The sequence below is a fragment of the Chelmon rostratus genome, chromosome 4 (genome assembly GCF_017976325.1).
Source record: "Chelmon rostratus isolate fCheRos1 chromosome 4, fCheRos1.pri, whole genome shotgun sequence".
In the NCBI taxonomy this organism is placed as follows: domain Eukaryota; kingdom Metazoa; phylum Chordata; class Actinopteri; order Chaetodontiformes; family Chaetodontidae; genus Chelmon; species Chelmon rostratus.
The window spans coordinates 25754443-25778142 of record NC_055661.1 but is presented as its reverse complement, the minus strand read 5'-3'; the positions used below and the strand labels follow the sequence as shown (position 1 = coordinate 25778142).

The 23700-nt window shown below is 42.7% G+C and overlaps 1 protein-coding gene across 2 annotated transcripts; it reads right to left on the bottom strand.

Moving 5' to 3' along the window:
• Positions 1 to 693: 693 nt before the first annotated feature.
• Positions 694 to 21887, bottom strand: reps2 (RALBP1 associated Eps domain containing 2). 2 transcript variants are annotated; one of them, XM_041935205.1, is made up of 20 exons: positions 21527 to 21887; positions 15592 to 15715; positions 14559 to 14728; positions 13506 to 13614; positions 12911 to 13017; positions 12681 to 12822; positions 12524 to 12587; positions 11140 to 11308; positions 10976 to 11029; positions 10625 to 10703; positions 10202 to 10276; positions 9882 to 9930; positions 9648 to 9784; positions 9513 to 9539; positions 9278 to 9339; positions 9095 to 9184; positions 5139 to 5225; positions 4916 to 5049; positions 3695 to 3800; positions 694 to 1901 (listed from the first exon to the last, which is right to left on the bottom strand). In XM_041935205.1, exons 1-20 carry the CDS (start codon positions 21704 to 21706, stop codon positions 1833 to 1835), a joined length of 2034 nt encoding a protein of 677 aa, XP_041791139.1. In that variant the 5' UTR covers positions 21707 to 21887; the 3' UTR covers positions 694 to 1832. The 2 variants fall into 2 exon arrangements, with proteins under 2 accessions (XP_041791139.1, XP_041791141.1); XM_041935207.1 differs by lacking the exon at positions 9513 to 9539.
• Positions 21888 to 23700: the final 1813 nt, after the last annotated feature.

The window sequence follows — 23700 nt, the reverse complement described above, 5'->3', positions numbered from 1 at the left end:
CATGAGCCCAGCTGCTAGCACGACTAAGAACCAGGATGTGCACATAGTAAGTTGGACAAACATCTGGATGAATATCAAAGCACTCGATCTTGATCAAAGCAGCTGTTGGAGTGAAGTGGATTTTGAATGCAACATGAATGAGGGGGGAAACAGGCGAGAGGTGTCTAAATGGGAGCCAAGTGTGTCAGTGGATATTTTTGGACGGCAGTGGCGGAGGGTCTGGGAATACAGCCATCAGTGGTGATCTGCTTGACCCTTGGTTGTTATGTCTGTGTCGGAGAAAGCACAGCTGCTATGTGAGAGCCAGAGGGTTATGACTGCAGCCTGTTTGATCTCTCTCGTACCAATGATATGATAACGAGCTCTGATTCATCTGTTGATGTGTCCAAACTTCAATGTCACCTTCATTTGAGCTTTAAAAGTGAGGAGAGGTACATGCTTTTGGAATTTCTGAGTAGTTTTCTCTCTCTCTCTTGTTGCTATAAGGAAACACAATTTCATAAATTTCTTAGGAGGTTTTGCAGGTTTTCCAAAATTAATGCTGCTCAGAGCACCCTCAAGTTACATCTTTACACAGCAGTGAAAGGGCAAAACAATGTTTCTTTCAGATATTGACAAAAAGCATGGGCTACTCTTGTGTTCAGCAGTACAATAAAATAATTACAAGCAATAAAAATAGACAACTTTATTGATTAGTTTGATTATTGTCTTCAGCTCAGAGCTCAGTTGTGCACGATCTAATGTGAACTTACAGTCCAATGCTCACATCATTTTAGCAAACATGCAGAATCCAGCATGCCATCACATTTTTCGACCACTTCATTTACCACCATGAACAGGATGTGTGGAAAAAATGGTCTAAAGCAAGCTAAAGCAGCACCACATATTTGCATAGATAAGATCAAAACCACATCTGCTCATACAGAGAAATGGGCCGTTTTGAAATCTATCTTGCAAAACATAAGATGAATATTGTGCTCATTTCTTTTCTTGGCCGTTAACACTGGTTTGGTTTTTAATGGTTTTAATGGCTGCAGTGCAAAAATAACTCGTCACATGATAAAAAAACATGAGGGCATTAAAAAAATCAGACAGTGCTTACATTAAAATATGGAGCGAATTTTAAGTAAAATGTCCACATTTCAGACAAATCCAGCGTGAAAAGTGTCAACATTCGTTAGTGTCCTTTAGCCTCATGTGCCAGTGCTACATCCTGACAACAAGGGCTGCAGGCTGGAAATCTGCCGCTAAATTAAATCCAACTCATATCTAATGTGGTTTTTTTCAAACATGAAGTCCAACCTTGCAAATGTGCATTTTTTTAAACTTTAAGTGCAAAAAGTAATCAGATTCAGAGAATAATCTGTAGCACCATCACTTGCTTTAAACCACACATGAAGTGCACCATATACAGAAGAACTGAGTACTGTAGTCCCATCATTAACACAGAACATAACTGAATCATGGCAACATGAGCACAAACTGTTACGTGTATTGTAATCAATGTGAGATCGATGGAAAATCAAAAAGAGAAAAATAAATTAGAACATCACCATGAATAACAGGATATTTTACATGTGTATATCATACAGGGATTAAAAAAGAAAGGTTTACTCCTGCTAAACATCATTAAAAGTAACATCTGGATGCGACACCGGAGTCGTTCGTCAAAGAATACCAAGAGTCACATCCCTGTTTGTCCCCGTCGTCAACCCTTTTACATTTATTATGCATTCATGACAAAAGACAACAGCTTTCTGTATCTTGGCTCAAACATTCATAGATGATAGAGATGTATTTAGGTGACACACGTGACTCAAAGCAGGCTTCAGTCACGTCGAGGCCAGAGGCCGCAGAAGCTCCAGCTGGGACTCCAAGGTGACCCTCTCCTGGTGAACCACCTGCAGTCAACCAGAAAAAAAGACCTTTGATCACTGCACATTTAACAAGATACGCACATCAGGCAGTAATTACAGGAATTCCTTTATTTGTCATGGTGGAGAAGATTAATCTAAAGTAGCACCTAATGTTTATACGCCATCAAAATATAAAGTGTTAGACAAAATGAAAAAAATCCAAAGATTATTCCGTTCTCAGTGCCTCCCAACATTGAAAGTACTGATGAATACTGTCTTCCATGACAACCAAAGGTGGATTAAAGGGCAAAAATGTTAAAAATGTGGAGTTTTCATTAAGATTTTCTTTAACTGTCCCAGGTCAAAAAGTAGACTTTAGTGGATTAGAAATAAAATTTAATTATAGAAAAGTTTTTTTTATTGCATGTACACGATTTATTGTGCTTGATTTGAAGTATATTTGACTTAAAGTGGTATTTCAAAGTACTTGTAAAAAGTGTACTTTTTAGTAAGTGTATTATAAATTGTACTTAAGTGTAATTTTAAAAAGTGAACTAAATTGCAAATACTTTTGATGGTAACGTGTAAGTGTACTTATAAAAAGTTTACTTATTTTCAAGTCCTTTGTAAAACAGCAAAAAAGCTATTAGCAGCTTAATTAAAGAGTACTTTAACTTCACTTCACTTGAAGTATATTTAAGTATGTTTCCAGCACATTGGTGATATAATACAATTGTACAATTGTTGTAAGTGTGTTTTGAATGCTCATGAATCCTGATTTTCACTGGTGGACTTCAGTAACTCTTTACACTTCAAGAAGACTCAAGTATTACTAAAGTGGTACTCACTACTACTCACTATTTGAGTACACCAACGTAAACTTAAAGGCAACAAAAATAGCACAGAGTGTGCTTATATTATTAGCATATACTTATAATGTTTTTTCACCTGGGGTAACATTGCACACGTCTTTATTTCAAATGTTACTGTAACTTTGGGGGAAAAGTCAAAGAGGAGCTCTTCCTTCCCATCCAGCCTCCCGTCCCTCCGTCCCTCCACACGCAGCCGGCTGCAGTTGGATGCCTGACAAGCCCAGGCTCTATTTTCAAGAAGGCAGTTGTGAATGCCAATGGCTGGTTGGTATTTCAACAAGGCCTGAGTCTATATAAAGACCCGTTTGCCTTTCTCTGCAAAATTCCACAGATGCTTTGAGGAACTAGCAGAATTAGAGCGAATAAATGACATCTAAAGTAAGATGAACGGCGTTATGAAAGCTTCAAACCTCGCTTCGAATCAAAACGCCCATTTGAATGCGTGCTGCTTGATTCTTCATTCTTTAGTCTCTGTTGTATTAAAGCTATAAAAGTCCAGCATGTGAGCGTGAAGGTTCTGCTACTGGATCACTTACGAGGAGAATGACAGGCATGCGGCATGTGTTCCAAATGTGAGTGCGTGCGCTGCAGGCAGATCCCCAAAGCAAACAGCCGAGTCTGAGCCATTAGTTCAGCTATGAGTGACGGGTGGCGGAGAAGGCCGCTGCTTTTCACCAAGTCAGACCAATGGAAGCGTTTGCTGTCACGCTCATGTCAGAAAAGGTAGAAAACAGCGTGAACACGAACGCGACCACGCAGTCAAACGTTGTTTGATTGAGCTGTGTGTTTTTTCACAGTGACCCCAAGGAGGAGGAGGAGGAGGATGAGGAGGAAGGCAGGGAATGTGAGGAAGTCACTGCGGCCAGCCACTAACGTCGTCCACGCCCTCCTTCAGCAGGATCCTGCACACACACTCGACGGCCGCATCTACATCCACCAGTGTGAAGAAACAGAAGATGGGCTGACCTTGAGCTGCTGCTGGAGCTCGCTGTTGAGGCGTGTCAGCACTGCGTTGGTCTCCTTGTTTTTACGGATCGCCATCTGGATCTCCCTCTTCTGTCTGGAGAGCAGCCTGAGAGAGAGTTTTATCCACTTTTATTACATTTAAATTCATTTTCCAGGTAGATAAACACTAGATCATAAGTGACCTTGTTCAGAGCACAACCTAAGGGATATTAGAATAAACGTACGTCAATTCCTGAGCTACAACGCCACAACTTTCGGTGTGATTTGGGCGTAAACGCGATGTTTGGAGATGGGATTCAGTCAAAGGAGGTTGCTACAGTCGAAGACAGCGCGCACAGAAATGATCAGACAAAAGCGCAGCGTTTTCACATCAATCATTCAGCCATTGCTGGCAGTCACGACTGTTATTGATGGTCACCCTCCGCTGCACTAATAGACAGTTTCAGTGAGCTGTCTGGTCAATAAGGAGACAGGAGCACACATGCTGGAGTCATTACGGTGGGCGAGTGTGCGCCTTGATGCCTGTTGACTTCCCCTGTCTGGATAGGATTCAGCGGCTAATAATCACTGTGCAGCACTCATGCAACATGCATGCATTTCACAAGCATTGAACACAACACTGACATACTAGCCGATATGGCTAACATGTTAGGAAATTTGCTTATTCACATATCATGCAGATTTGTCGGCGCAGCATTAGCATTTGGAGTCATTTTTCTGTCCACCTGATGAACGTTAGTCCAGTATTCATTCTCCTTTGCTTTGCTCTCTAAGGTCTTCTGTATCAAATAGTCGGGTCTTTTGCTGCTAAACGTTCACTAGCTTGATGCTAACTGTCTGCTGTTCGGTACTGGGCGGCATACAGAGGCTGTTTTAGAGCGTTTTTATTGAAAACTGCTGCCTGTTGCAGCTAAAACTAATGATGCTGATGTGAGTTGAAAGCGTCGCAGTACAACCAAAACAACAAGTTAAAAGAGGCTAAAAAGCATCTCGAGGGAAACTGCAGAGATCGACCCTTTCACATTGAATGTTCCATCCCTTGTTGATATTAAACACTGATTAGAGCAGCTTTAACAAGTCACCTTACAAATGTAGTTTTCTCTATGGGCTCACAGACATTTTAGCCACTGCTGCTAATTATAGCTAATTCTGCTCGATAAAACACATTCAATCAGATTTAGTTGTGTATTTTACAAATAAAGAGTCAAATGTTTGACTAACTTTTGAGCGGGTTTGGCGGACGGAGGAAACGGCATGGAAGGAGGAGGTACAGCCTCCAGGTTCTGGCTCTCTGGGTGGTATTTTCTGCGGACCGGCTTCTGTGGCGCCTGACTGTGAGAAACCCCGATGACATCCTGAAAGAAATAAAACAAAAGTTAGCATCCTCGCTGCATCTGGGACATAAAGCATGAAACGATAACACAAAAACTTGCGTGAGTCGGACCTGTTTTGTAACATTCGTGAGGTCTTCACAGCTTGGACCAAATCTTGAGTGTGGACCCTGTCCTTCAGGTTTCACACTGCTCTCCTCCTGCAACGCACACAAAAACACCAGCATGAGCAAAATTAAATCACTCAAGCAAATCTGCTCAAACGTTGGTCACATAAGCCGTGCGATAAAAGCTCTCTTCCTCCTGACGGCCGGACCGTCGGCGTCAGGACGAGGTTAAATGACATGAAGGAGCTGCTAAAGAGGCAGCAGGAAATGTGTCCACCCTGACTGTGGATAAATCTGCAGCTTCCCTGCAGGGACCACGATCTAGAGCTCTCCTGGGGCAGCCATGATGGATTAACTTGCTTTTATTGCATCTCCTTGCTGCATTTCAGCCATTATTCTCTTCTAGACATAATATATGATGCATCAGCACCTGCTTTCACTCTGCAGAGGTTAACAGTGCAGGAGTGTGAAGACAGGCCCAACTCTTGAAGGTCATTCTTTTAAAGTTTAGCTCATAGCAAGACTGTAAAATTAGCTGCTGAAAAAATTTAAGGTATTTCTTACTGTGTAGCACCTCCTTCACTACAACATTTCCCATCTGTGAAGGTTAGATTTAGTGAATTTGATCCACTAATTTCTCTGGGCTGCTGTCTCCATTGTGGTGGCAGTTGAAATGCCTGAGCTTTCCTGATGGGTTAAACAGGCTAATGCTGCCGCTGTAAATTGCACTCGAGAAGCCTAAAAATCCATTTCGCCGAGCAACGCGACTCACATGCAAGCAGACACAAATAAACGGCCTTGAGATTCACTGCGCCGTTAGACCTGAAACACAACCACAGCATGGAAACATTTAAAAAGGTTCGGTAGTAGCCGCCACAGAAGCAATAAACCACAGGAGCTCCATCTGCAGCATGTGTGGTCACATCAGCCACAGGTCACGGCTGTTTCACTGCAGCAATGCAGGAGAGCTGAGGAGTTATGGTCATCATCGCATCGACCTTCTCAGAGACAGGATCTTTACAACAACCTCATTTAACTGACGTGAATGAGAGCAGAGATTGCACACTAAAGCTCCTCGTTGGCTCATCGAGCGAAGGCGGCGATCGCGTCAGGAGGACGAGAGCAGGGATGATTTGCTCTCTGTCTGGACGTGTTTACTCTTCGAGGGGATCGAAGGCAAACTTCTCTCCTCTCTGGAGGAGACGGTGGGCCTCGGCGAGTGCGGGAGGAACTTTAACTGACGGATATTTAGCTCTGCTGTGATGAGAGAGGAACACAGAGGTGAAGCATTTGGGTCACGGCTGCAGGAGCATCACTCCTGGCTGCCTGCCCAGAGTCACAACGACCTGCTGTGGTCACCGGGAAAGGAAAGCCAAGCGAAGTAAAGTAACACAAATTGAGGTTACGCAAAGAAAAACTGAGTGAAGTCAGACTATGGGAAGTGAAGTGGAGTAAAGTGAAAGTACAGTAAAAGTTTGCAGCTTGGGAAAGTGAAGTGAAATTAAATTACAACCGCAATTACAAAAAAGTTGAGACTCTGTGTACAACATAAATAAAACCAGTGCAGTCATTTACAATCAACCTGTGTTTACTGACAACAGGCTTCTAAAGTGTTCCTGAGCTCATGTATTAATCTCCTTTATCCAATCATGTGTTCACAAAGTGTTGAACCTCGCTCCATCCTCGCTGTGAACCACTGAGCCTTTCCAGGATGCTCCTTTCATACCCAATCATGATGCTATCACCTGTTACCAATCAACCTGTTCACCTGTGGAATCTTCCAAACAGGTGTTTTTGGAGCGTTCCACAACTTTCTCAGTCTTTTGTTGCTCCTGTTTAAAATGTGTTGATGCACCAAAATCAATGATGAGGTCATTAAATATATTTGTGCTGTTTTCAGTTGTGTCAATGAGGATCAGCAAATGATCACATTAACGTTCCACCGTTTCTGGATTCGGGGTTGTAGGTAAAGTTCAATGAAGTAAAGTGAAAAAAAGAAAAGTGAAGTGAAGAAAAAAATAAAATGAAGGCATGTTGAACAGTGTTTGCCTGCCTCCATTCCCCATAAGTGCAAATTGAAGTGCTCCCAAGGGTTCCCTGCAAAAGCTGGTATCAAATATTCACCCTTAATTTAAGATTGACATGTTTTATGTTAAAGAAACTATTTAACAGCGCCTATAGTTCACTTATGTGTCTCTGAGGGATTTGGGCTTGTATGAGTTTCAGTTTGTCTTGCTAAGTGAATAATGCACATGCAGGGTAGAGCCACCTTTGGGCTTGTCCAGTCTTTATGGATTTAATTAAGACAAAGTAAAACATCCTGTGGGAAGACAGAGGAAAGAGAGTGATACTGCACAGGCAACAGTGATGGAGAGGAAGAGTTTAAGAGCTTAGAGAGGAGTGAGAGGGCAGGTCTGCTGGGTTCAAACCACGAGGCATTAAAAAGATAAGCGTGATAAACTAATGGAGGAGGGATCTGAGGGATCATGTGACGTCCAAGATAAGAGAGGAAGGATCGAGCCAGTTTGTTTGAATACGATTAGAAGCTTTGACTTTAAAACTACATCTGATTTGTCAAACAGGAGTCGAGGAGATGGATGCCATAAAGACAGACGGTCAACAACTATAACGAAGAGCTTTGTAAATGATTATCTGTCCAACTGAATTACCAGGAAACTGTTAAATGTGAGTACAATTAATATAAAGGTTGAACATTTACTCATTTCGTTTATTATGTTTGTTCAGTGTAAAGACAACCCTGATTCCAAATAAAGATGGGCTCCGGTTTAAAACATAAATATAACAGAATGTTGCTTAGCCTTTTTTAAACTCAACTGAAAATAGTACAAAGACAATGTATTTAATGTTCGACCTAATTAACATTATTGATTTTTGGAATTATTCTGAATCTGACGCAGCAACACGTTTTAAACACGTTGGGACAGGAGCAACAAAAGACTGGGAAAGATGTAGAACGCTCCAAAAACACCTGTTTGGATCATTCCACAGGTAAACAGGTTGATTGGTAACAGGTGATAGCATCATGATTGGGTATGAAAGGAGCATCCTGGAAAGGCTCAGTCCCTCACAAGCGAGGATGGAGCGAGGTTCAACACTTTGTGAACACATGATTGGATAAAGGATGTTACTTCACATCTGTTTCATTTTCAGCTGTTGAAAAAGACCATCAGTGGTTATGGTGACAATGGGTAAGTTATACGTGACAAGCTGATTGATTACATACTGATTATTAGTAAAGAGGAAGTATACTACTGTATAAACTGTGACTAACAGACACAAGAAAACATGTCTGAAGTGAGAAGTTGATTTAAAAAAAGCTGCTGGCTCTGAAATGAATGCAGGTCTATGTTATAGGCTGCACTGCTCTCCCATTGGCTAGTTGAGCTGAAATAATGACCGGATTACTTTCAGGGATCACTGTGAACAACAGAAGTTGCTTTGTGCTGGAGGCAAACATTTTTTACACATTCAGGCTTTAACAGTCCTCCTTCTGACACTGTTTTCAGTGCGAGAACGACTCTCATGAATACTAAAAATGCACTGGATTATTGTGTTGTGCAACAGGATACAAGCATAAAGCAAAGGCCAATAATAAAAAGTGTCAAGAGACTGACGAAGGACAAAGAGGATGAGGTTGATAAGGCTGAGACTTGAGCGAGCGACAGGTCACATCAGCCATAAATAAATCCTGGATGCATTCGCACGCTCGCAGTTTGATGTACGGCGCTGTCGTAACCTTTCCCTTCATTTGTGTCTTGAAATAGACGGCCGTATATTTGACGAACATGACCTCCGCCAGACATTTACGGTGCAACATCTGAGCTGGAGGGAGAGGAGTGGAAAACGCTTTGAGCTCGGATGCTTCTTTTTTTCCCCCCTTTTGCAGATTTGGAAACTCCAACCGTGACAAATCACGGCAGAAAATCAGATTTCATGCTCACCTCTTCTCTAAAGTGGCTGAAGTCAGCAAAGTTTGGCTGCTGCACTTTTTTCTGAGGAGTTTTCTCTGGGACGTTGATAAAATGCGAAACCTGAAAAGAGAGATGAAGGCGCCGATCAGCTGACGCTGATGAGGCGTTTGTAGAGCTGGACTTCAGAGTCAGATCAGATCAGATGAGGCTTACCTGTGAGGTTGATGGTCTCGGCGGGAGGGCCGGAGGAGGTGGTAACCATCCACTTTTTACCCCTAAAATCCAGACAAATACCACTGAGCTGTAAACCAGCGTGGCTGTGTTCCTAAATTGCTCAGCAGAGTCACAATTCTGTCTTTAAACCACAGAAATAAACCGCTCATATTTTCATAATCAGACACTGACTCTCGTGAGCCTCTCAGCTTTCAGACTGAACAATAAAACCCACCTATCTCCGTTTCCTCTTTCCGCTCTCCTGTGAAAGAAGAACTGTCATGAACACAACAACTCGCTGCCGGCGGCTCACATGCTGAGTGAGTGTGTTGTGAGTGGAGCTGAGTGGAGCCGGCGGCTGTGATCGTACCTGGAGCGCCCTGCTGGAAGAGCTTGTTGAGGTCCAGCGAGGAGGCTCTGGAGTGGGTCTTCTGGGGTCGGGGTGGAGGGGTGGGAGGCTCCTCTGCTTTCTTCATCGCATCTTCAAAAGAGGTGCTGGAGTAGGACCTGGAGGTGAGGCCACACGGGCAGAAGAACAAAACCATCTCAATGAGGTTAACGAGCAACGCAAGAGTGTATTAAATCTTTTTTTTTCATTTCTCACCTCGGTCTGGTCTTCGTCCTCATCTGCGGGTCCAGGTCCTGAGGCGGCTCTGTGAGCAAAGAAAAATGAACAGAGGCGCGTCAGACTTTTGGTTTTGTTTGAGTTGATGTAAATGAGAAGAAGCTACTTCCCCATGGAACCACAAACTGTAACTTCATGTGTGTAAAGCAGCACTTCACATCATTTTTAATTACCAAAACATATCAAACCATCCTGATGCACCTGAACGCTGCAGTGTTCCTGCAGATTACCGTTTATTTCAGTTTCAGGCTTTTTTTTAATGCATATTTTCGCATTTTTTAAAGCAGCTCCAGTTTCACCTGGCCTCTCAGGAAAAGCACCGAGTTGCAGAGTCTGTTTGTCTTCAGATGTCGTCACCCTCTTCACGCCCACATCTGGACACACAGAAATGAACCACAGACAAACAGAAACCAGCAGCAGGATGAGATACAAGAAAGACGTGAAAGCTTCAGCGTGTGCAATCTTCTGAAGAAAGACGGCTATTTGAAAAATTCTAAATAAAATTAAAATACTTCAGTATAAACTGGGAGAGCGGCACTCCAGCATCACAAACCATGTGTTTATATGCCTTCCTGACATACTCAAACATTTTTTTGGGAGTTAATATTTTGTTCACTCGGAGGAAAGGCATGCACCTCACATCTGATTTTAGGATAAACTGTTTGTCAGTATTTCTGGATTAATTGCTTAAATAAACTGGAAGATGGGGCGTCTCATATTACCTTGTTTACATGATTCCTCTTTCAAATCCTGCTTTGTTGTGGTCAGGCTTGGCTGCAGCCGCTCTATAATGCTCCGATCCTAAAAAAAAAAAAAACAGAGCAAAAAGAATGATCAGCTGTATAATTAAGACCTATAAATCATCACTGCCTGCAAAGACTTGTGGAAAATGTGTGGTGCATTTTAGGAAGTACACGCTTGTGCTCTGAGCTCAACATGTTGATGGGACACTGCTGGGATAAGTTGGAGCAGCCTCATGCTCAGCTTGTTAGTGCCCCCTACAGGCACCACAGAGGGACTCCACTTTCACCTTTTTAAATCTGGCATCAAGAGTATGTGAGGATTCGATTTACCATCTGTGTGGGCCTCAGTTCTGCATCCTCAAAGACAATCAGAGGCTCTGCACTCTGCAGAAAAGGCACAGTTTAAGTCTGAGTTTAACTCTGAAGTAACAGCAAACTAAAGCAAAGGCAGATGTTTCTGAATGCTTCAGAGGACAGATGCATGGCCGTCTCACTTCAGGAGTGTCCGGGATGTCGTCTTCCTGCTGCATGAACCCCGGCCGCAGGGTCGGGGGGAGGCTCTCTGGGAGCGGGTAACCGTTCTTGCGCGCCACAATCAAGTGAAAGGCTGTGCAGAACTCGGAGAACGTGAGAGCTCCGTCTCTGTCCACATCACTCAACTCCCTGAAAGAATGAGGTGGAGAAATGAAAAACATCTGCAAAACTACGACTCAAACAATAATCCTGGTTATTACATTCATCCGTAACGATGGTGTGAAGTATTTTGGTGAGCTTTAGTTTTTACAGGTCGATCATCTTCCTGCTCATCTTTAATATGTTTTCTGTGAAGGATTATGTTATTGATTTATGTTATTATATGATCCTCAATTAGGAAAAATAGTTTAAACCAGGTTAATTAATAATACTTAGACCAATTTACAGTTTTCACAATATTTCCATTTGACAAAAAAGACTTTAGTTAGGATAGAAATATATAACTAATTTATTTATTATTGAATTAAAAATAAAGTACAATTGAAGACAGTTTGTATTTTCTCTTTAATTTGTGCCTAATTATATGGTTCCTTTCAAGAAACTTTAAATGAAATAAGTAATAATGAAAGTATTTTTAGCCTCTTAAACATGATACTGTATTATCATATGGTGTAGAAACTTGACAATATGTGACATCATTAAATATGCTGTTTTTCAAATTACAGGAAGTTTGACATGCTTGTTAATATGCAGATTCCACTCTCAGTTAGCTTAGCTTCACATGAAGACTGGAAACAGGTGGAAGAGTTAGCCTGGCTCTGCCTAAAGATAACAAAACTCCATGAAACTCTAACAAAGCTCGGCTCCATGAGGGGGCACCAGGGGGCAGTGCCCCCCCCCACGTCATTCACTGAGCCCCCTCACTGCGATAAAAGAATATGGGTGTTTTCTCTGTCATCAGTGTGAGCCTGGATGATTGATTAAACAAACTATATTTAGCATGTGAATTAACTTGTTTTATGTTTGCATGTGTTGTTTGAAACACTGTACTGCTGCTCTATGTGCTAAGCTAACTGTCTCCAGGCTACAGCTTTATATTTACAGTACTGTAAAGATAGTGAGTAACATCGTATTATTGATATTTTAGTACAAATCACAATGTTATATTTTCCAGGTGTAATTTTCTTCTACTCAGCGATCCCCTTTGTTGCATTCAATGATAACACAGCTCCAAATATGGCTGCGGTGAAACCTTTATTGTTTGAGGATGAGCTGACAGTACAGGTCCGCACTGTAAGGAGGCCTCAGCGGGACTCAGTGGGCACGCCGAGGTGCTTGGCTGATAAACGCCTGACTGACCCCAGAACAGAACAAGGACAGACGACACTATGAGTCAGCACTTACCAAATGTGGGAAAGCTCTGGTATTGGCAGCTTGGATTTTGTGAAGAAGTTCTTTGCGATGGCTCCTGGAGAAGAGTCACAGAGTAGAATGATGGGGTAAAAGTGATTTTTCTATTTAAAAAAACAAAAAACAGGTGCAGCAGAGGAAGGGTCCATACCCAGGATGAGAGCCCCCAGGTCAGGCTGCAGGCTCTTGAACTGATTAGTGTAATACTCCAGCTGTTCCTCTGTGATCCTCCAGGGGTCATCATCAGAATGGTCAACTATGGCCTGCTGGTCCAGCCTCTCTGATGAGGACGCCTGGGTAGACACACAGGACTCATAATCAAACTTAAAGAGCTATAAAGAACTATTACATGACAGCAAAGCTAGAGACATCTGGCTCTACCCGAGCGATGGCAGGATGCTCCACGGTGGCTTTGGTCCCGTAGTTGCCGGGCGAGGAGTGCTGCTCCATCTGAATGATCGGCCGCGAGGAATGTATGCTTTCGTACGCTGAAGGACAGGAGAGAAAAAACACAGCTTTGGTGGAGGTGAAGCCTGAAACATGCAACGACTTCCTGCCGATGACAACCCTCAAAAGACGATCTGAGAGAATGAGAGATCTACAGATCAAAGGAGCGGGAGGGAGTAAAGACAGGAGAGAGAAATCAAAGTTTAGAGGGAGAACAGGTGCCAGAGGTGCAGTGAAACCTCATAGTGGCCGTTTCATTTGTAATTTACAGCACATAACTCGTGCAACACATGCACATCTTACAGTTTCAGTCCACTGCAGTGTTTCAGTTAGCAATCAACAAGGGAAGAGCTTCATCAAAGAGACCACAAGTAAGAACCATGTGCTTAAAAATGGTCCAACGTGGTGAATTACAGCATATTCGCTTAAAATGAAAGCAGACATGAAGTCACAGAGTTACCAAGTGGTTTGACCTGAGGTGTACCTGCAGGGTGTGTTGTTGTTGCTACAGGTGAGGAGAAGGCCTTACCGGCGTGCGCGTCAGCCCCGTTTCTCTGCTTGGTGTACGGGTAACTGCGGTAGGTCAGCGGAGAGCGAGGCGGCGAGCTGCACGGCGATCGAGGCGGGGACCAGGACTCCTTCAGGGACGGAACATCGGTTATTCCTCTCACACAGAACAATAAGTCGCCTCCGTGCATAACCTCTTTGACACGTTGCCGGAAAACCAATGAGGCTGATGAGGTCAAACATTAAATATATTGTCTTTGTGCTGTTTTCAGTTGAGTTTGTCAGAAAGCATTAGAGAATGATCACATCCTGCTTTAAGTTTTACACAGCGTCCAAACTTCTTTGGAATCGGGGTGGGATATATTTGAGAACAGGCGGGCTGCTGTCTCACATGATTAGCGGCAGGTTCGCTGGATAGCACTGACCTGGAACAAGTCTTTTATTCCAGACCATGTTCCCGTTTCGAGGGGTTGCGGTAAATTATACAGACATCTTAACTCCAATCCAAGAACAACGTTGTTTTTGGATGTTTTTGGGAGGGTTTTCCATGTGACGAAGGAAGAAGAGGTTCACAAGTTTTCAAGCCTGTGTTAAAACTACTGGTCACTAAAAGATCCTTTCCTAATGTGAAGTGATGGGGGGACAGAATGCACAGACCTCCAGTCCAAGTTTATATGAGGCTTCAGCAGTCTGAGTGAATCAAATCAAGTGGATATCTTGCAGAGTTGGAGCCTGTTTTCTTCCTCAGGTTTCCACTAGGTTTGTGTTCTGAGACGTCTGACTTCACTTGAGTGTCCGCATACTTGTGGCCGGGCTGGTACCTTCAAGGAGGCCCGCCATTCTCCTCTAATCTCTCATCAACGAGGCGTTTCTGCTCTGATGGTGAGGATGATCTGGAATGTCTTTGCTCAATGCATCAACTTAACATCTGAACACTGAGCCACGCTTTCGTCTAAACTCACTCAAACTGAAAATTCACTATTTTAAATCGTGTCACGGCTGTATGTTAATGAGCTGGCAAAGGAGGCAGAAGTCCACACATAATGTTTCATAGCAAATTTGATCCCAAGCTCACCTTCTTCTCGACACTGGCCTCCAGGTGTCTGAAGGCGCTCCTGTCTGCTGGAGACCAGGACCCAGGTATAGTCCCACACTGGGCCCCCTGAACGTCGACGCTCGGAGGGACGGCTGAGTATCGCATCTCTGGTTCATTCTTCAGCCCTACAAATCTGGGCAGAGGTAGATCTGAAGGGAGACACAAAGCTTATTTTTCTTTTCCTTGGAAATGTGTCAAAAACAAAAGTATTTAGTATATAAAAAGTCTGATCAGGAGTTTCTGTACGATGACCTTTGATACATCCAGAATTAGACTGAGGGAATTAATAACAAGAATAATAATAATAATTAGCATGATAATGCTATTTGTATAGCATCTTTCATACAATAAACACGGCTCAAAGTGTTTTATGACAAAGAAATCACAGAGTTTCACATAAAAAGACATAATTTGATCATGAAAACAGGAATAATTCATGTACAATAAGACGGAGAGTAAAACCCACTTGATACTAATAGCAGAAATAAGATGAAAATAAAGATGTATAACATAAGATGAACATTAAAACCATTGAATAATAGTAAAATGCATAAAATCAAGTAAAAGATTTTAAAAGAAGTGCAGCATTGCATCAGCGCGAGACAAAGCGCTTCCTGTATCAGGAAGTCAGAGCTCGTTAAATAATAAAGCGAGGAGATAACTTTTTAGCTTTCTTTTAAGAATATTGGGCAAGCTGCTTCCTGGATATCTACAGCTATTGTGTTCTCGAGCTTTGGGGCGTTTAATGCAGAGGTGAACAGCTGTGAATATGAAACTCTAAACACACTTCTTCTAATAATCCATCACGCTACCATGTGCTATGCAGAAAACAGATTTTCTCTTTGGTCGGGGTGTGACTGATTGTGTGCTCCTGTAATAAGGGCAAACCCACTTAGCCCTTTCCACGCGACTCCCCTTTCATCCAGATTAGTCCAAATCCTGCCACGTTAAGATAATCTCCTGATCCCCTTTTGCTCTCATAAGACGCCTCCTCTCTGGGCAGCAGACTTACTGGCTGTTACGCTCTCCAGGTGGATGGGCAGACCGGACTGGGCGGCCGCGAGCAGCTTCAGGGCCACGTAGAACTGAGGTGTGCCGAAGAAGCCCAGGCGCTTCGCTCCACACACCTCGGTCACCTGCAAAGATTTTTGACAAGCTTTTAACAACATATTACCCTGATAAATCTCATCTTTCATGCATTTTTTTCCTCTTTTCAGAAACCTAATCTAGCCAGGAGCACAAAATTACAGGCTCTGCTAACAGAATCAAGCTAGAAGAGGCAGTGTGTAAGGGATCAGCCGCACAGTGGGATCTATTTATTCCAGCACTCTATTGATTAGACGTACAATGGCTGCTTTGGGGGAGCAAAGAAGATTAGGATTATGTAGGACAATCGAGGAAAAATACCCCAAAATATGAATATTTCTTTAGGAAAGAAAAAAAAAGAGGCGCTTGAAAACTAAGACTGTTTATAGGCGAGTTAATAATAATGTTGATGTGAACAGGAACTCTACTGAAACAATGCAAACCTGAATAGCTGTAATTCCTCTTTGTCATGGTGTCTCGTATGACACACACACACACAAGCACATACAGACAGACACACATGTACAGTAGATTGATAACATGCCTGTACGTTAAATATGTCAGTTTTAATTATATGGCCTGATAACACAAATCACAATTTAGGACACTTTCTGTCCCCAGAACACCCCTTTAATGAGGAAAAATATGAAGCTACTGGTAGCAGATGGCTAGCTTACCCTTGCTAAAGTTTGGAAACTGGGGTAAACAGCTAGCATGGCAATGATAAAGCACACAGCCTCTCTGTAAAACCACAAATTGTCAATTTTACACCTTCTATTTTTTATGGCCTTCACAAATTTGATTTAAGAAGTTAGTTAACTAGCTAACAATAAAGAGACAGTTCATTAATCGTGTAAGATATGCTAACTGCCAGCAAGCAGTTAGCTTATATTAGCAAACTGGAAACGGAAAGAGCTAGCTAGCCTGGCTCTATCCAAAGAAAACAAACAACATTTACCAGCAACTCTGAAGCTCACTAATAAACATGTTATATTGTATTTGTTTACACCAAAGTGTAAAATGTTTATGGGCTTAACTAACAGGCTGCTGGTGTTAGCTCAATATTTCCATACAGGCGCTGACTTTTATTAACATTACAGCAACACGGACTGTTTTCAACATGGAAGGTGTGACTGACAGATGACAAAACATCCAACAGAGAAAAGCTTCTGCTCTTCTTGTGGCAACAGAGGATTAAAGGCGCTTAAAATGCCTAACATGTTTTTCATAAACATACGAGATCAAAAAGTTGAGTTTTTGCACCGGCCGGTATGTGTTTTGGACAGCTGAGTGACAGGAGAGCTGTTAATACCCACTGTCTAATGAGGCTGAGGGGCGGGTGGAGTGCATGCGGCTCATATCGCCTTATGAGCCATTTTTTCTGCTTGACCTGTGTTCATTCAGCAGCTTTCACGGGCAGATCCAAAACAACTACAGGCCAGCGAGAGGCTCAGCAGACAGCGGAGGTCAGGTCTGCAGCGCTGCTGAGGAAGATTAATGAAGAGATTATTTCAGGAGCGCCGCTGAAGGCCTTGAGGAACCAGACCGGCGGGTCAGATCTATGGCCAGAGGGGGGAAGTTATTTAAGGGGGATGGAAAAATGCCAAAAACATTTCAGCACACATAGTGTCATCACTATGGTTTGACTTTCCGGATATTAATAAATCATAAGCCCTGTTGACAATTTGAATGAGAAGGCTGAGTTTGAATGTCAGCCATGTTAATATGTTGAATGTCTGACACATCGGCGACAGATTTGTCCTTTCTTTAATCTCAAACTATGACAAAAACTTTTCAGTGATTCAAGAATGCAACATGACAAACGAGCAAAGAGCACATATCAGTTTACCACATCCAGCATCATTGTTGAAGTATGAAAACAAGCATGCTAACAAGCCTCTGCTAGCATTTATATTGTGTACTATGTTCAGCCTTGTCTAGCGTGCTAGCATGCTAACATTTGCTAATTAGCACTAAACAAAAAGTACAGCTAAAGCTAATGGGAACTGGGCTACTAATCGAAAACCAAAGTATTGCACACTGAAACTCTGACATGGTGATGGTGCTAGATGAAAAGATAAGGTACAAAGTCAATTTATTTAGCATTCTACAACACAGGGGTTGTACAATGAAATGCAAGTTGCAGTCCCTTTATTTAAAAATTACATAAACTGATGAATAAATAATAAGTCCTAAAAATAAACTCATTTATGGAGGAGGATGTGAGGAACAGCCTGAGGAAAGAAGCTGCTCTGCAGTCTGGTGGTACAGTAATGGGGAGGGGGCGCACATCACAGTCTGTTTACAGGTGTTTCGGGTCCACGACTGAGTATGTGAAAAAGTTGTATAAGCCGTTTTGTGGCTCTGAACAGAGCTGTGTGATGTCTGATGAATGTCCTCAAGTGATGTCACTTGAGTCAGCTGGTCTGAAAACTTCAAGTAAGAAAATCAAAACACCTGGAGGAGTTAGAAAGTTAGAAAACGGTGAGCTTACCAAACCTCTACAGCCCACTCCTAGCAGATAGGGGCCACATTAGATGACACTAGTGTGACACAGCTGACTCTCACATTGAGCTGTGGGTGGTCACGAGGCATTATGGGTAATGTAGGCAGCAGTTTTTGACAAGGCAGATGAACGTGTGGAATAAAAAAGATGGTATCTCTGGTATCTCTGGTCTCTCAGGCACCATTTTTTTCACCATTTCTTCCTGACGGGTGAATGAAGTCTGTACTAAATACCACGGCAACCCATGAAACAGATGTTGAGACATTTCACTCAAAAACCACAAATCTCAACCTAATGGTGACGCTAGAGGAAAGTGGGATCACCAAATAATTGGGATTCATCATCAGGGAACCATGAATTTCAAATATTTATACCAATTCATCGAGCAGATCTTGAGACATTTGCATGGCAAGTGAAAACTGTGATCTGCTGGTGAACAGTCAGGGGGGTCGCCAGAGTCATACGGATTCATGCTCTGGGGACCATGCATGCATGTTTCAAATTTCTTTGCAATTCATTGAATAGTTGCTGAACCATTTAACCAAAAAGCCGACAGTGTCAACCTGCTGGTGGAACTGCAAGTTAAGTCAGGTGATCACCAACATCGGCAGGATTCATCCTCTGGGGGGCAAAAATTTCAAAAAAAAATTTCAAGACAATCTGTCCAACAGTTATTTCAGCCAGGACCAAAGTGGTGAACCAACAGACCCACACATCCATTGCTAGAGCTCCACCACGAGCATGGCTAAAAACAATGCAGTTGATGAAACCAAGATCAGTGTGCCTACATATTGCAAGCAACACCAGGACAGCCGAGTTCAAGAGAGTTATATCATGAACAAGGCCACACCTTAGTCTACCAGACAGGTTCCACAGCAATGTCTGCCAACACATCATGGCATGCAACACAACAACCAACTCAGAGACATTAATCACAAAATATCACAGGGGAGCCATCCAATTAAAACACTTAACCCTCCATGATGCCCTCCAAACGGCCACTCTATTCATCATGTCACAAGATAAAACCATATGGGAATCATTTGCTGCACTCAAAGTCTATAAAATCAGCATAACAATTGATTTCACTGCAGAGTAACGTGTGGGAAGCTGAGCTTTTCTCTGAGAGACGACCGGCTTCAAAGACAGCGGTGACAGCTCAGCAGGAGCTGCAAACACAGGCTGGAAACAGTCAATAGACCAGACATAAAGATCCCTCCGCTGTAGGTTTGGCCAATCTGTGAATCATGACTCAACAAAACACACCTCTACATACAGCGCGGGACGGAAAATTCCCCTTGTTTTGACAAATAGCACAGAGCGTATTTACAGTAAAACAAGTCAAATCCTAACACAACTTCTGTGTTATCACAGATCACGGAGGAAATACGCCATTTATGACTCTCCGATACTGTTTGACATAATGACCCAGAAGTCAGCGCAGAGTGGGAGAGTGATACTGCAGGCATCCTGCAGCAGGGCCAAACACAGCTCAGAGGGCTGTGTGTCAATCACCCCCGCGTGGTGGCGGCGATCCAGGCCGGACAGGAAGGAAGCCGAGCTCAATGCCAAACTTCCTGACACCCACGCAGAGACACAATAGGCTGCGATCGCCGGGAGCTGACCCCACGGGACCGCGAGCGGCGTGAATGGAGGCGGCAACCTGCTGTGCTCATCTGAGCTGGAAAAATATGTTTGTATCCCTGCGGTGGGTCAGCAAAATGACTGAGCTCTAGGACCAATTTAAAGCTGTTCAGAACTACCACTGCTAACATCTTTACTGCCGAGCATGTATGGTCTCATCCCAAGATAGTAAATAATGTGAATCAAGGAGATGGTAGAGAAAAATCATGTAGTTTTAATATTACATGTTGTAAACTTAAAGGACCATGCCAGCGTTTTTGCTAGTTTTAGCTCCTTAACTACAAATCCCGTATCCTTCACATTTTTGTTGATTTCTTTTTCAAATGCTGTAATTTTAAATATTTAGTTGCATTTTTTCCTCCTGCTCCATTGATTCCCATTCATTTCTGTTATAGATAGCTCTATTATCCATCACAGTGGACATCAAATCTGTCACAGTCACTTTTAGTTTGTGTGTTAAAGCACAGCATGATCTCCAGTGAGTGACAAATACAGCATGATGATAAATGTTAAAACATCGTGCAAGAGCAGCACAAGTCAAGAGCAGTCAACAAAACTCACTCATTAATGTCCTTTATACAGTAATATCTTGCTTAAGTTTGCTAACATTAGACCAACTCTAGCAGCAAAAACCCTCGAGTGTATTGAGCTGAGCAAAGGCGCATTTTATTGCTGATGAATTCAACTTCTCATTTGGAGGAATCAGACTGTGCTGTTGCCGCCTCGCTTTGATCTGCTCTGTGATGGATCACATAAGTTTCAGGAGTCTGCAAGATTTTCATACAGTACAGAAATGAATGGGGGGAAAAAATGGCCGCCTGGAGTCATAGGAAAAATACAACCAAAACAATCTACAGCAGCACGGTGGGCGGAATTGTTGTCTGTAGCGCGAAACTAATCAATTATTAGATAGTCAATAGACAGATAATCAATTGCCATCTTTTTTGATATCTGATCAAAGTGTTGTTCAAATCATGTGAGGATTTTTTTCAGCTTTAAATGACTGTAAATTTTTTTTAAGTTTTTTGGATTTCAACATATTTTGTAACATTCCAACATTTTAGAGACAAAACGATCAATGGTTAACTGAGAAAATAATCTCCTGCTTAATGGAGAGTGAAAACAATTGTAAGCTGTAATGAGAGATGCACGTAGTTTGTAGTAAATGGGCTAAAATGAAAAACTGAATCACGGTGCTTTAAACAGACAACACTCAAAACAACAACCTTCATGCAAACCTTGAAACGGCTGAAATTCTTCCTCCCACAGTAGTAAACAAACTCAAATGATTTGATCTGAGCAAAGAAGGATTAATGATGTGGACAACTGCACACATCACTATGTCTAATTTCACTATTAACCCCTCAACCCAACTATTAAATACATGTTTTCTGTGGATCCACAAACAAAATGCTGGCCTCCAAATGCAGTGAGGGGACATACAGTCACACTACAGTGAGTAAAGGGGCTGCCCTCCTCTGTGACAGAGGGGTGAGGAAGAGGAGGTGTGTAAAACCTCTCTGACACACACATCTACACCTCACCAGGAAGACAATTCACAAAGCAAATACCGCTATCTGCCCTGGAGACCACGGGCTGATCATGTCGACCCCGCAGATCACTGTGGGCTCGGTGATCAGCAGCCGCAGACCCCCCCAGCCCTGCACACTGCTGGGTGACATGTGATGAGCAGGCAGGCGCAGACACTCACTTTATGCAGGGATTCAGGAGGTAGCTGAGACGCCTTGAACAGCTCCGCCACTTTGCCGGACGACAGTTTTCCTGAAGTGTCAGCTTGGCACAGGCTGTGGAGACCTGAGTAACACCTCTGCTCATGCTCGTTCAGGGGGATGAAACTCCCTGCAGACGCCACACCGGATTCCTGATCCATTCCCGGGGCTGACGCATGGAGGATCCGCTGGAGAGGCGCTACAAGCAAACAGATCGATACATCCTGCTCCGCACGCCGGCTCCTGTTTCCAGACGGAAGCGGGGGTTTTTGGCAGGCGGAGGGCGGTATCACCTCCGACAAGTGCTCCTCGAGAAGACGGACTGACTGCTGGGCTGGATCATCCGCTCTCACTGCCTGTTATGGCTGATTGTAGCAGTACCGACATGCGCCTGCTGGGGGCGGTAGAGCACAGGAAGAAGAGGGAGGCATTGTTTGAGAAATGAGGGGCTGCTTTGTCTCTCCACCCCATAGTGGAGAAATAACTGTAGTATTGATTTCATTTTCGATGTGATCGCTTTATTTTGTTGTTGTTTATTGTTTATTTTATTGTTTTTTTGTTGTTTGAAGGGGGGGTAAATAAAAAAATTGATCAGTTAATTATACTACTGAATATAAATCTATGGGGTGGAACCCTTTAAATCTGTGAATGACTCTGCGGAACCCACTTTGGAAGTCAGTGTATTAATTAATTCCTGTCAGCAGTGGTACACTAAGTATTAGTAAGAAGATATTTTACAACAATGCACAAAAAAGAACACTAATCCCTCTAAATCATCACTTTTGACTAACTGGGAGTATGTGGTGTGGCATTCATCTGCAAACACTCTCACCTCTGCCTGTATTTTCTTATTTTCTTCTTATTTGACGTGTCCAGGACGTTTCTGGCCTGCAGCCTCTGGGCAGTGGGCCTCCAGCCAATAACAACGCACAGGTGAGGTTTAGATAAAGGTAGCGACCAGGTGTCAGACCGACGTTAAGCAGGACGCATCGAAGAGGAAGTTATGAAAATGGCCGACACAGCACAGAAAACTGTTTACAAACAGGACCCGGCAATTCCTGCACGGTGTACCTTTAAGTATAAGTACCAGTATGTTATTGTAGAAATACTGCATTCAAAACCCAATGAGTAAAGTACAGTAGAAGCCTATTAACAGCAAAATGTACTATAAGTAGCATAAAAGTGTCCCCTGTGGCTGACATATAATATTACATTATCAGACTATTTACATACTCAGTGTCGTAATGTATAAGTGGCGTTGCACTGATGGAGCTGGCTTGAAGTACTTGCAACCCTGAAGCCATCTGAAGCAGATGCAGCAACAGAACTCACACAGTAATTTTCAAAGAAAGCACTCCAACAAATGAATGAATCTTGCTCAACATTAGTGAATTCATTCTCACTTTCCTCAATCTAATGCCCCTCTGCTGCCATCTTCTGTTCAGGAAAATACCTGCAGTCTGTGGTACTGCAGCAAAAGCTATTAATGTATATCAGTGTTTTACAGAGACTGAACTGATAAAGTTACCAGTTTACTGTTTACTCTTCATGAAGCCATGAAGTCTAATGAGAACTAGATTTTCCTCATGTTTTTCTGTTTATGGACAGAATAGAGAAGAATGGCACAACATGAAACATATATGTATATTTATTTATGCTTCTTTAGCCATATATAAATGATAAAGCAGGGCTTAAAGCAGGTTTAACTGCTCTGCTCTTTTCCTGTACTGTACATGTCATGAAAATATTTTCATATTGTTTTAGCGTGGGTGTTGTCTGTTTTATGGAAAAGCACTTATGACACTTTATGGGAGCAAAAGGCCGTTTATTGTAGGGCAAGTGCTCAATTTAATGTGATCAGTTGTGGTTTAAAATGGTAGATACCGTCTGTTATCATCAGTTAGAGACTTAAAAAGCAAACTTGGCAACAGACTTTACCTTTAGTGCCCTGTGTCAACTTTCTTCTAAATGGCTCTGCTGGGCACCCAGCACTGCGCTGTGGTTAAACAGTGAACCAAGCTGCCAGCCTGATTGTCAGCGCACAATGGATCATTAACCTTAAATATTTGCCTCAGCTGGGGTTTCTATTGTCTGCTAAAGCTTTTCTTACCTTTGTCCAGTGAATTTTAAAACACAGGAATGTTCTGACAGAGAA